General features: G+C 33.3%; 2 protein-coding genes across 3 annotated transcripts; one reads left to right on the top strand and one right to left on the bottom strand.

Annotated features, from left to right (window-relative positions):
- Positions 1-3,235: 3,235 nt before the first annotated feature.
- Positions 3,236-7,999, top strand: LOC109242100 (transmembrane protein 56-like). Of its 2 annotated transcripts, none has more exons than XM_019408931.1 (9): positions 3,236-3,451; positions 4,718-4,925; positions 5,092-5,180; positions 5,260-5,398; positions 6,764-6,838; positions 6,950-7,071; positions 7,165-7,240; positions 7,358-7,417; positions 7,637-7,999. In XM_019408931.1, the coding sequence occupies exons 2-9, from the start codon at positions 4,812-4,814 to the stop codon at positions 7,763-7,765; spliced, it is 804 nt and encodes a 267-aa protein (XP_019264476.1). In that variant the 5' UTR covers positions 3,236-3,451; positions 4,718-4,811; the 3' UTR covers positions 7,766-7,999. The 2 variants fall into 2 exon arrangements, with proteins under 2 accessions (XP_019264476.1, XP_019264477.1); XM_019408932.1 differs by lacking the exon at positions 3,236-3,451 and adding an exon at positions 3,553-4,077.
- A 671-nt stretch (positions 8,000-8,670) lies between these two features.
- LOC109242093 (probable transcription factor KAN4) lies at positions 8,671-13,421 on the bottom strand. Its single transcript, XM_019408919.1, has 5 exons — positions 13,182-13,421; positions 12,437-12,513; positions 11,028-11,086; positions 9,366-9,459; positions 8,671-9,008 (listed from the first exon to the last, which is right to left on the bottom strand). The coding sequence occupies exons 1-5, from the start codon at positions 13,330-13,332 to the stop codon at positions 8,829-8,831; spliced, it is 561 nt and encodes a 186-aa protein (XP_019264464.1). The 5' UTR covers positions 13,333-13,421; the 3' UTR covers positions 8,671-8,828.
- Between the last annotated feature and the right edge of the window lie 218 nt (positions 13,422-13,639).

Raw genomic sequence — 13,639 nt, 5'->3', positions numbered from 1 at the left:
TATGGTTTTAACATTAGTATCAAACTGAGTATGGACTAACAGAATGAAAGACTTCAAGATAGAGAAAGCATTGGCTTTAGAAGATAAGAGATGACACCAAGTGGCCCTAGTAAAATCATCTACAATAGTCAAAGAATATTTAAAGCCATTGTGAGTATGAGTGTGGTAAGGTCCCCATAAATCTACATGAATTAATTGAAAAGGTAAAGTAGAATGAATAGAACTCTCAGGAAAGGGTAGTCTTTGCTGTCGAGCCATAGGACAGATAGGGCAAAGAAAAGTTTGCTTTTGAGGTAGTTTACCAGAAAGATAAGGAATGTGTTTTAATTTAGCAAAGGGAACATGTCCTAGTATCAAATGCCATACATGATCAACAGACAAATTAGAGACAACACAAGCATCAAAAGCAGGTAAAATAGAATGAGAAGTAGTAAGTACAGAGGGATAAGAATGAAACTGCTCTTATTCATATCATTCGTGCTGGCAGTTATGGTATTTACAGAGGAAGATGCAGAAAAGTCAGAATTGCCAAACTCTTTAGTTTGTAGAATGTAAAGACCCTTCTGAAGTTTACTAAGAACCAGAGGCTTCTTCAGAAAAGGGCCATGCAGCAAAGCACAAAGAGCAGGAGTAAAAAAAGCATTACATTTCAGATGAAATAGCAATTGATGTAAGGAAATAAAATTGTAATGGAAAGAAGGAACTAGTAGCACATGAGGGAGAGAAATATGGGAAGAAATGTGAAATGATCCAGTACAAATTACCTTAACCTTATAACCATTAGGAAGAGTTACAAGGTAAGTTAAGGGTAAAGGTTTGATGTTGGTAAGTAAGGATTTGTGAGGGGTCATGTGATTAGTAACACCAAAGTCAATGATCCAAAGACTATCTTCTAATTTAGAAAAATTGCAAGCAGGAAAAGCACATTTACTAAAATCAGTAGTTGCAAGCAAACCTGCAAAAGTTAGCAGAGGCAGAAGCAAGGTCTTGAGGAGTGGAAGTCAATTTACTCAGCTGAAGAAGAGAAACCAGCCGCTCATAATGCTCTTTTGATAAAATATTAACCCCAATCTCAATTGGAACAACCTTAGAACCTTCAGGACTATGGCTGTCAGGTGCCACTGCTGGAGTTGGATTTGTGACTTGAGTACAAGCTGCTGTCCTCTTGAATTTAGGCCCATGATTGGGAGGATACCCATGCAACTTATGACATTTATCAATTGAATGGCCTGGCTTCTTACAATATCTTCACACCATATTAGTATTCCCCTTCTTATAAGACTCAAAATTCACCTTAGAAGACTCAAAATTCACTCTCATATGATAGGGCTTCTGAACACCAAAAAAGAAAGAGGCTGAGTCAGAGTTAAATGTCGGATTAGAAGCCTGAACCTCCACTTGACTCTCATCCTCGATTAGCATTGCATAACCACTATCTATGTCAGGTAAGGGTTTCATGAGCAGGATATTCCTTCGAGCACCAGAATAAGACTCATTCAATCCCATAAGAAATTGATGTACCTTTTGTTCCTCTTCTAACTTCTGGAATACCTCTTTACATCCGCAGGTACACTCTGGATATGATATGGAATAAGCTAGTTCATCCCATAGTTTCTTAATTCGATTGAAATAAGAAGAAATATTGGAGGCTCCTTAAGAAATAGAGGCAAGTTCCTTCCTAATCTGAAACACCTTGGTTCCATTTGGTTTTCCATACCTTTGCTCAATTTCCTTCCATAATTTCTGAGCAGACTCAGTGTACATTACACTTTCTCTAATTTCTGTCTCTAGACTATTCAATATCCAAGCAGTCACCGTGTCATTACAACGACACCATGATTCATACAGGGGAGAATTCTCATTTGGCTTAGCAAATGTCCCATTGATAAGCCCAATTTGTTCTTACAAGACAGTCCCATCAACATACTTCTCCTCCAACCCCCATATCCAGTACCGTTAAATGATTTGGTGACTAATACTGTCTCAGGGGAGTCGGAAGGATACAAATATAGCGGATGAGATGGTTCGATCGTAGAAGAAGCAGTGGAAGAAGAAGTTACAGTCGGAGGATCACCAATCGACCCCATACTTCAACAAAACTAGCAATTAAAGTCACAATTAACACATGCTGTGAAGAAATACCACATGTTCCGAGGAAATATTCACCCACATTATATACAATTGAGATTGAGACAAAAAACGCCAACACGGCTCATGTGAAAAATGAGAACAGTAAATCAGAAGGAAATGTTACCGAATTTCGTCAATGTATTTGAGCGGAATGGAAAACATGCCAAAAAAATCTGGCTGAAAACTCGCCGGAGAGCCTCACTGTAGCACGGTCGAACCACCGCCAAAAGCAAAAAAAAAAAAAAAACGACCAAATCAATCAACACGGGGAGTGTCGATCGAACAACATGATTTGGTTGGCTCTGATACCATGATAACATCTGGAATTCGAGTCAAAATTCAGTGCAATTTGTAATGAGAAAACCCTAGTTCTTAGCTAGGAAGAGAAGAAGAGACTAGAAGCAAAATTCTGGATTCATCTTATTTATGATGATGTCAAAACTGTACAAAAAGAATATATGGGCCTGTTTATATATTTGCAAATCAATCTTATATAAAGGGACTAAACTAATGGACTAAGGAGGCCTTTGTTGGGCTAAGGCACTCTTGTTGGGCCTTGTGTGCATTTTGGGCTGAACTTCATCCTGGAGTCCAACAATTATTGCTCAAATCTGCTTTTTAAATTAATTAATCAAATACAAAATGTTTTTGTACATTTTAAAAACTGATTTTAGATGTTTGGCCAAAAAGAATACTGGATTATGTTACTTGTGCTAGAATTTTGAAGGAATTTTCAAATGAAGGTCGAATTGGCTTGAGTTAAATACTTGAATTCTAAATATAGCCTGATAAGGGCGTGTTGAGCTGGCTGACCAATTCGTTTTGACAGCTTCTTTGAAGCAAAAAAGAAGTTAGCTATCAACTTTTTTGAGAATATAAGAAAAAAGAAGTAGAAAACAAACCGATGATTATTGGAATCCATAATACTTTATTGGACAAAAGAATACTCAAAACTTTTAATAGCTAGCTAATAATAATGCAATGTAAGAATTGTATATTTTGTAATTTTAACCAAAATTGCAAAACTGTCCAATTTCAAGAATCATCTAGTGCCACGTGTCAAGCAGATGTAGATTCTAGAACAAATTTTCTATACACACAAGCAATAGACAGACAGAAGGAGCGAGAGTGTCGTCCAAGTCTTTTAACTCTCAGATTCTCTTTCAATTTCCGTTTCTACACCCAAATAAAAAAAAAAACGATTACTTCTTCCAAATAGAAAAGAAACAAGCAAAGAATAGCACATAACTAAATCAATTTACAACAAACAATATTCTCAATTATAAAGGCTGAACCGTTTTTGCTTTCCTTTTGTTGAAAGGTAAGTCAAAACTAGTCCTTCTTCTTCTTCTTTTGTTTATCAGTTATGTTGCGAATCGAATCTTTTTTTTTTTTTTTTTTTTTTGTGTTTATATCTGATTAGTTTGAATCGTTGCATTATTCTTTCTATCAAGTCTTAGTTTTGCTGCCTCTGTGTGTGTGTGTGTGTTTTTTTTTTTCTGTTTTGGCCCTGTAATCTATTTTTCTGTATTCTGCAGTTTTGTATGGAGAAAGTTCTTTTTCGTGGAATGTTATATATTCGAAACTCATTTTTTTAAATCCTTTTTCTAGTGTTTGATTAGGTATAAAGTAGGTTGACATACGAGAATCCTACTAGTTGTAGAACAGGGATTGAGGATAGTATTTTCGTGAAATTTTTTAGCAGTAAAGGTTGGCAGTTATGTATAGATATTGATGAAGTAACTGATAGAGGAAAACAATTCGGTAACCTAATCTATGTAGCCCGGTGCACAAAGCATTCTGCATTCACGTAGGGTCCGGGGAAGGGCCGCAACCCAAGGGGTGTGATGTAGACATCCTACCCTAGCACAAGCATTAGTGGCTGCTTCCACGGCTCGAACCCTTGACCTATAGGTCATACGAAGACAACTTTATCGTTGCTCCAAGGTTCCCCTTCTGATTTTGTATCCTAAAACGCTGTGAAATCGAAAATTTTACAGAAACCTATTTCTGGTAAATTGGTGTAATTTGATCATCTTTTTCCTTATGCTTTGTTATGTTGAATTACTGCATCAAGTAGAAATTTTAACTGATATACATGATTCCATGATAATGCTTTTGGTTAAGAAAAGGGGTCTCAACAAGAAAGTCCAAAAGCAACTCTTATGATCAAACTGTATTAATTGTACCTTACTAGAGCCAACTGGATAGACATAATTTCCTTTTATTACATACTGATTCCTCAAAGTGTATTACTGGAACTCTCAAAATCTCAACTATATATGTTGAAGGCTAAGACTACGGCTGAAATGTGGTCTAGTGTTTATATTGGGTTTAAACTCATGCAATTTTTTGAGTTTCTAGTCAAAATAGAGAAGTTTATAAGTTAAAACTGCTATGGTGTAAATACTTCTGCCACGGCAAACATTTGCTGTCTTCGTTGGACTGATTGCCATGTGAGACCGCCTACGTCATGCCTAGTTGCCAACTCTGACTGTACAATTTTGCTTTATGTCTGAAGCTGATAAATAGCATATTTTTAAGATTGATGTAGTTTATATTTCATATTTCCTCTCACAATTTTCAGGAGAAATATAGTAGGGACAAAAGTCGAAGTAAGCTTACATAAACTTTTTAGGGGGGGAGGAAAAGCCGGTATTCTTTCTTCTGCAGCAACTTTAATGGAAATCAACGCTTACCAAACTCGCGCTGAGCTTCTTCTTCGAAGCTACATGCTTTCAGATTCTTTCATTGTCTACTCTTCTGTTATTGGTGGCATTTTCGCATGCAAAATGGTATGATTAGTCCCTCTTTGTATCTTAACTTCTAATTGAGTAGGATTTTGCATTTCTGCGCTTGAATTTAATGTGTAATCATGTTTACTGTGCTCAATCCTCTTGAGAAAATGTATATTTCATTGTTTTGTATTACTAGCATTTCTTAAATACCCGGTTGTTTCAGGTATATGATCTTAGCCATATATTCACCTCTATTTACTTTAAGGGCTATGCTGGCCTCTCAAAACCCCAACAAGTTGAGTGGAATAACCGGTAATTAGTTTATTCTTTTCCCCTCATTTTACTATTCTTTGTCATGGTCAATTAAATATAAGCTTCACTTATGGTGTAGGTCCATATCTACGGTCCATGCTATTTTCATTACAGCCATGTCACTGTATTTGGCATTCTGGTCAGATCTTTTCTTTGATGATCAGCTCTCTGGCCTTGTCACTATACGGAGTTCCACTTTATCAACCGGCGTATTGGGGGTGAGTGCTTTATTATCCACTTATGTTCTTGTTTACCTATCACTACTGGTAAAAAGAGGGATTGTGCTATAAAAATGGTGACTGATTGGTATTAATTTGTTGGTAGAAATAAGGAATATATTATCACATTAGTGTATTTAAATTTTCGTTAATAGGCCTTTTTGAGCATCACTGAGCTTTGATGTTAGTTAAAGTTCTGTTCATACTTCTGTTACACTGCTGAAATTTCTAATAGTTCTATGGAGTGGTCTTTTCAAGAACTTGCATTAAACGGAGCTCTTACATATTTGGTTAAGTTAACTTTACATGGTTTCTTTAGGTTGTGAAAAGTTTAAAGAGGTGATTTTGGGGGCTTCTGTATCTGCATCACCATAAAGCTCCTTTTGCTAGGTTCCTTTAACCACACCCATTATTGTGCATTCACCTTTAGAACCTAGAGTAGTTTGTTGTAAAATTATCTGGATCACAAATGTCCAGCTGGGGTTCCTTGAATCCCCTCCCCTTGTTTGTTCTTCTCATCTAATTACTTTTTTTCGTAGGGGCTGAGGCACTTCAGTCAGTGAAAGTAATTCTTCCTCGTGTTTTTCTGTATTTTCTGGTCATATTACTTCTTTAGTGTCATCACATTTCTTCCATTTATTACTTAGCTCCAAGTTCGTTTATTATCTCATTAGAATCACCCAGAACTTGTGGTTCAAATCAGCATGTTACTTGTTTTTTCATTCAGTGATTTTACATACAAAGTAAAGAGAAAAGATTAGTTAGTTGGTCAAAGAGTTAACAAAAGTAGAAAACCATGAGCATCAAGGACTTCAATCTTTGACCACATACTTCCTTCCTTTATATATCAAAAGTTCAAATAGTGGTAAATTGCTGTGCGTACTCTCTGTTGGACTGAATAATAACCGAACTTATATTGTATCTTCTAATGTATTCTGGTCATGAATGGGATTCTTATGATTGTTGAGTCTCCCAATTAGATGTTAGCAGGGGCGGTAGCAGTTTCTCTGAGGCAGTAACGGTCTAATCATGAAATCATACTAATGGAAATCTGTTATCTTTGGAATTGGCCACTGACATCTTTGGGCCGTGTGTGACACACATAATAGCTTCAGACAGAACATTTAGGTCAGGTGTGTAAAGCTGATGCCATAGAGTTTTTCAAAGATGCAATTCATCAGAGAATGTCAATCTTGAAATTAGTGTTTGTGAGATAGTTAATCCTCTCTTTCTCTGTTTCTTATATGTTCTGGAAGCGTTTAAAATGTAATGTCCTTATATTTAATTTATTTTCATCTCCATTTACGTGTTTCTCTCTCAGCAGTTGTTTCTTTTGTAATCAATTTTATAATGTTTTCTTCGTAGGTTTCTTTGGGATATTTTCTTTCTGATCTCGCGATGATCTTTTGGTATTATCCTTCTTTAGGTGGACTGGAGTATGTAAGTACCTTTTGTTTTCCTTCAGCTTAATCTAGACTTGCATTTCCTTTGACTTGAAATATGAATTTCAACCTTTGTTTGGTGACTGAAGTATTTGTCATGCTTCTGCAGGTTGTTCATCACCTTCTTTCTATGTTAGCAGTAACATATGCAATATTGACGGGTGAGGGGCAGCTTTATGTGTACATGGTTTTAGTTTCTGAGGCAACTACACCTGGGATCAACTTAAGATGGTACTAATAGAAATATCAAAAACCGACTTGCTTCTTTACGAATTATCTTTTCCCACTTTCGATTTTCTTGACCAATGTTTTATGTCTGCAAAGGTATCTTGATGCAGCTGGATTGAAAAAGTCTAAAGCATACCTCCTAAATGGTTTCATGATGGTGTTTGCTTGGCTGGTATGTAAAGTATTTTCCTTTTTCTTTTTGTAATGACCAATTAAACTTTTTGTCTAGTTTTTGTTTTCTTTCGCTACTGTCTTTTATTACATACTAAATCATGGATCTTTATTGCAGGTTGCCAGAATATTGTTATTCATTTACTTGTTCTACCACGTCTACCTCCACTACGATCAGGTATATTCCAAATTAGTGACGAGATTCTAATGTTTCACCAACAACGTTACAACACCTGCAATTTTTTCCTTTGCTAGTTTTCTCGGTTTCTTTTTTGAATGATCTTAGTTATCCAAGTTTGAAGTGATAGACCAAAGAGCTGTACAATCAAAATTCTGCTGAAAAACAAAATGTTGTCAATACTGCCGCTAATCGATTTCTTTTCTCGGATTGAAACAGGTCAAGCAGATGCATTCATTTGGGATTTTACTGATATCTGTCGTGCCATCGGTTATTGGTGTGATGAACTTGCTTTGGTTTTGGAAGATTGTGAAAGGACTTATGAAGACTTTAGCAAAGAGGCAGTGAAGTTTGGACCAATTTCCATGATAATACATCAAATGCCTTTTTCAAAAACATGTACATTTCAACCTGGAAATTTCAACCCTGGGAAAAAGTAGTTTAGCAAATTCTGGGGTTTACATGAGGAAAAAATATTACTCAACTGGTTTCTTTCTGTACATAACAATTGGATACAGCAAGGCTTGACTTGCTGTTCCATCGATAAAAGGTCAACAAAAAATATTTAATTTTGTCTTTCTATTGTTTGATTTTCTTTTTACCTAGGTAAAGGAAGTAAAATTAGAGAGAGAGGAGGAGAGTTTAATTTGTGATTCTTGAATTGATTTTTAGGGAGAGGAAATAAATGGAAGCGCAATAAAAAGAAAACTTTTAAATGTCGTTAATTTTTCTTCTAAAAGAGAGGAAATGTTTTGTGAGAAAACGCTGGCAAATGGCAATGTCATTCAAAAAGAAAGAAAAAGGAATAGAAAAGGCCTCACACTTATTAACAAACAAATTTTTCATCAAAAGTGATAAGCACTTAAGGATTGTGACATGTCGGCCAATGAAGTAGGACAAGAATTATGATGTCTTAATCAAATTTTAATAGAGGCAAGAAATATAAAGTGATTTATTCTCGTTTGTCCAAGTTTTGGTGGATAAATTTTTATATACCTATATTAGGTGGGTGATAATAAAAATCTAATGAAATAGTCGAGGTGCGCACAATATAAGCTATTCTGGTGGAAAAAAAAAATTCTTTCACAAACTCTGTACATACACCAAACACAATTTTCTGAATTTCCATGTTCAATATCAGAGGAGGAAAAAAATTATGACTGTTCTGAACACAATCTTTATTTTCAAAAATTGAGGATATACTGATAGACAACTCTCTCAAAATATAGAAAAGGAAGGACCAAATTTAAGAATTAAATAATCCACTAGAATTTCTTTGTTCATTCGTACAAAAACTGCTGGGCGCCTAGATACAAATGCCAGTATTATTGCTATAGTACTACGTATAAAATAAGACAAATAATACTAGCTAGCTAGCTAGGGAACTACTCTATAGTCTATATTAGAATAATTAACAATAGAAACATGAGGAAATAGATAAATCTAGATTAATGTGAGAATTGTCCTTAGTAGAGTTGTCAGACTGGGAATTTTGATAATCATCCAAATTAGGCAAAAAATTGATCTCCCTTTCACATTCACCATCTTCTTCTTCCTTTGTCATTCCACTAGTTAAACTTCCTTGTGCTTCCTAGAAATCACACACAAAAATAATTTAAAAACTAATTACTTCTTCTATTTTATTTTATTTTATTTTATGTGACATACTTTTCTTTTTACTATATTTTCGAAAAAAAATGACACATTTATATATTTAAAAATAGTTTAACTTTAAATTTCTAATTTCACCCTTAATTACATGATTTTTATAGCCATGTACATAAGTTCGAAAAATCTTTCTTTTTTTTTCTTCTTATATTTCGTGAAGTCAAACACCTTCATATAAACGAGCCGGGTGCAGTACTTCTGATAAAAGCTGTCTATCAACCTTTATCTATATATCTTAGAGGAAATGAAATAAATCAGGAGTTAAAGAAGCAAATCAGACCTGGTAATTGTAGCAATATATATTTTCAGTAATTTGGTCACTATATTCATTAACTCCTGCTTTGTAAGAAAATTGACTTCCAGGTTCTATTTTCCTGCAAAATGTGTAGTGAAAAGTTAATTATCAGTGACAATTTTTTTTAAAAATAAAAAACATTCTTCATGAAATTTGATTAGTTCTAGAAAAAATTTTGAAGAAAATTTTTTAAGTTTACAAAAACTGGTTTGGGCCAGCTTTTGAGTAAAATCTTTTCTTCCACTCACAAAATTTTAACTTTTTTTCAAGTAAAATGCATGTCCAAAAACCAATTTCAATTATCAAAATTATTTTTCAATACAACTACAAACACTCTTTTTTCAAGTTTCAACCAAATCTATGTCGATCTAAACGCTTGAGACTATGGATAAACGCTTCTCTTTTGACTTTAATAGTAATCTTTTTCAAATAATAACATGTTATTGTTATAAAGCACATTAAATATGTCCTGAATATATTAGGATATCTTGGAGCAATATTTGAAGAACAAATTATAGCATTATTAGCTTCACTATGTCTATAGTTGCTAATACTAAAACCTACCAATTTCAGAAAAAAAAGAAGGGGGTTAATTTGGCCAGTTTTGTAAACTCGAGTTATATTACTAAAAAAATAAAAACTGAGCAGCAGAAGTGGCCAATTTAATCACCAGCCACCAGAATATATATAGTCAAACTTTAATATAACAGTTTTGTTTGTTCTGATATTTTGTTGCTGTTATTGTAAATTGTAAAGTGCTATTATAGGAAATATATATTATAATTTATAGCATAACATAAAAATTAATTAGTTCCCGAAAAAATTCAGCTATTATAGTAGAATATAATTATAAATGATGATGTTACAGAGATGTCTCGTTTAGGTTTTCTTAAGTCATATCAAAGCTAAAAGTGAGATGTAAAGTTTCTTATAATTTGTCTTATCTTCTTCTTTTCACCCCTTTCTTTACAAAAAGTGAGGATTAGGTAGAAATAGCCACTCAAAGTCTATGGAATTATTTACACTGAGTTGATTAATTAGCTGGCATATAAATGAATTTTATTCATAACCAAAAGTCATAGTGTTTTGGTAAGCTAATCATGCACTAATTAATGCATTGATATCCAGGTCTTTCTTTCTGCAGTCAAGTAAAGGGAATTAAAATTCATACTTAAAAAAAAAAAAAAAGAAGAAGAAGAAGAAGAGAAACAGCATCAAACTCTGAAATGTAGTACTAGCTGGTGAAATTAGATTCCATATGAGTAAAATTAAATTTCAAGATTATGAAATATATTATTTGTAATTTAAGACAGAGTTACAGTACCTAATTATTAAACTAGGTTGATACTAATTTTAAAAAAAAAAACAATGAACTAGGAGGATAATATGGAAGTGTTAACTCAGCGAGAGATATTAAAATATTGTTAGTTATTGCGAGAGTTGAGGTGGGACGGATCGGATCCCTCTATATATATTCGGGTTCGAGTTTTGGGAATAGATAATTAAATTCTGGTAGGGAGAACTTTCTCTTAGATGAGCCTCACGCAATATGAATTCGAATTAATCGGAACCCTTATACAGATTTGGAACACTAAATGAAAAACTAAAACAATATTTTTTGTTAAAAATGTGGAGATAGAGACTTACTGAGGGGAAGACGATCTAATAACATTGATGCTGGCTCGCTCTTTCAAGTTTCTGTACATCTGAACTTCCAGAAATTCAATCAAATAAAAAAAATGAGAAATTGAATAAAGCTTTAATTCAAAGACACCATATTAGTGGAATGGGAAAACAAAGAGAAAACCGAAAATTTAAGCCCCTCAAAAAGAAGACAAATTCAAAATAATTACTCAAGGGAAGTTATAATTGGTTACGTTGATAACTTTTTTGCTTATACATTTTTTTTGTTAATTTGCAACTCCTTTCAATTAAGCATTGGACTCAATAGAGTTTTAAAAGAAAAGGAAAGCAAAATAAATATTCTGATAAAAGAATTAAGGAAATTATATGCGTGACAACATGAAGGTTTAGAGTCCGTTTAGCTTGTTTTAAGCCGTTTTAAACTTATTTTAAGTATTTTATAACTTTACCAAACACTTAAAAAAACTAAAAAACTTAATTAAAAGCCAATCCAAACATTCTCCTAGAATAATGAGACAGCTCATCAGTAAACTGAATTTCAAGATTTTGAAGAATTATCTTTCAATAAATTAAAACTTCTAGGGTTAGCTAGCATGCTTCATACCTAAGCTAGTCACTTATCTAATAAAAATATCATATCCCAATTTCTGTAATTAATAAACAAAAAGAACACACACACACACAAAAGAAGTGTTACATTTTTTAATCATCTAACCTACGATTTAGTCTAGCTTCAATAGGCATCTGATTTTTACTGAAGTTTGTTGTGTTTGTAATATCATTACAATTAGGGTGTTATTTTTTGACAAACAGAGCTAAAGTTTAGGTTATGAGTTTGGTCGAACCAGTAATTTTGATCCAAATAATATAATTGTCTTAAGAAATTTATTTAATATTTATAAATTATTAATTTAAAATTTATTTCATAAACTTCAATTCCTAGCTCCATTCTAGAGGATAGGTCACCAACAAGTTACAAAGAATTTAAATTAAAGCTTTGCATTATGCAGCAACGTGATAATACCATTTGTTAATTATTCTGCACATCAAACTAAAGGAGCGAAATATGGAAATACCCTAAAATATGGAAATACCTACGGCAAACTGGTAGATATTAAATAAAATTGAGAGAAATATTGCGTTTGGATCATGTTCATTTAAAAAAAAGTGACAAGTCTTCTTTTTCGAAATAAACATACTACAGTATTAAGAAGAAGAAAAACTTGGGCATCATTAAATTCTCTTTTCTTTATAATTAACTTGGATTGCTAAAATGTCATGATTTGTATACTGGAAAATTCTGTTTCCAAGAAAATTAAAAGGACAGAAAATTATTCCATTTAACAAATTTTGAATTTGATACTGATATAACAAAGAAAAAACCATATAGAATATGCTAGGATATATAGTACCTGGAGATGGCTTTTAACATGAGAAATCTTCAACCCTTTTACTGCCATCATCTGTTGAATTCTCTTTGGAGTTGCTTCTGTCAAATTAAAAACCAACAAATTTTACTAATATATCATCAATTCATCATTATTAACTAATGACCATTATATATCCCATGTTTCTTTTCTATAAACCCTAACGTGATTCTTGCTCTTTATGAGTCCTGTGGCGGATGCAGGATTTCCATCAACGGGATTTAACATCAACTATATATATACATAAACCAAAGAATTGAACTTATAGACAATGTGATTTTCGGGAGAAGAGGGTTTGTGAACCCCGTTCGGTCCCCTAACCCCCCCTCCCAAACACACCCGCCCCTAAAAAAATATATAGCCTGGGGCGAAGCCACACTTTGGTTAGGGTGGTCAATTGACCGCCCTTTGTCGGAAGTATATATATAGGTAAAATATTAGGTCTTAGAGGTACATAACATATATTGAATACCATTTATCGATTTTTTTTTTACTTATTTCAAGTTTAAATATCCTTAAGAAAATTTCTGGCTTTGTCACTATCTACGGCTTTCGCCCTTTCTTAGCACTTCATATCTAAAGCCAAGACATCAAAATAATGAATTAGCTAGAAAGTGAAAAGGAGAACAAAAATGGATCAAGAAATAAACAACTAAACAGCTACAATATTAGAGGTAACCAAAAAAATAAAATAAAATAAATTATTTTTCTGTAGTTGGAAATCACTTACTGTCACTTCCTCCAAGATGTTCAACAGCTTCAATGAAAAGTTGATGAAGCTCAGGCGTCCATCTCAAACGAGGAACTGAAGATTTCTTGTACTGTCTAACCCTTGATATTTTCTGAGAACAACTGTTTTTCATTATTGAGAATTCCATCATCAAAACATAAATGGATTGGCCTAACTTGGATTATATATATTTATATATAGAGAGACATATAATTGGTTCCAACCAAAAAAAGAAAGAACAGAATATATTACGGCTAAGAGAGTCTGATATTATGGACTTTTCTTAGTATGTGTGGACTTTGGGTAACATCCTTTCATTCCTTGCCATTTCCTTTTCCTGTCACTTACGTTTCCATCAGTAGCGTACGCAGAAATTTTTGGTAAGTGGTAAAAAAACGAATAAATAGATTACTATAATGATAAGCAATGTTATTTTTATATTTATACTCAATATTTTC

Source organism: Nicotiana attenuata, unplaced genomic scaffold (genome assembly GCF_001879085.1).
Source record: "Nicotiana attenuata strain UT unplaced genomic scaffold, NIATTr2, whole genome shotgun sequence".
In the NCBI taxonomy this organism is placed as follows: Eukaryota; Viridiplantae; Streptophyta; class Magnoliopsida; order Solanales; family Solanaceae; genus Nicotiana; species Nicotiana attenuata.
This window is presented reverse-complemented; position numbering and strand designations above follow the sequence as displayed.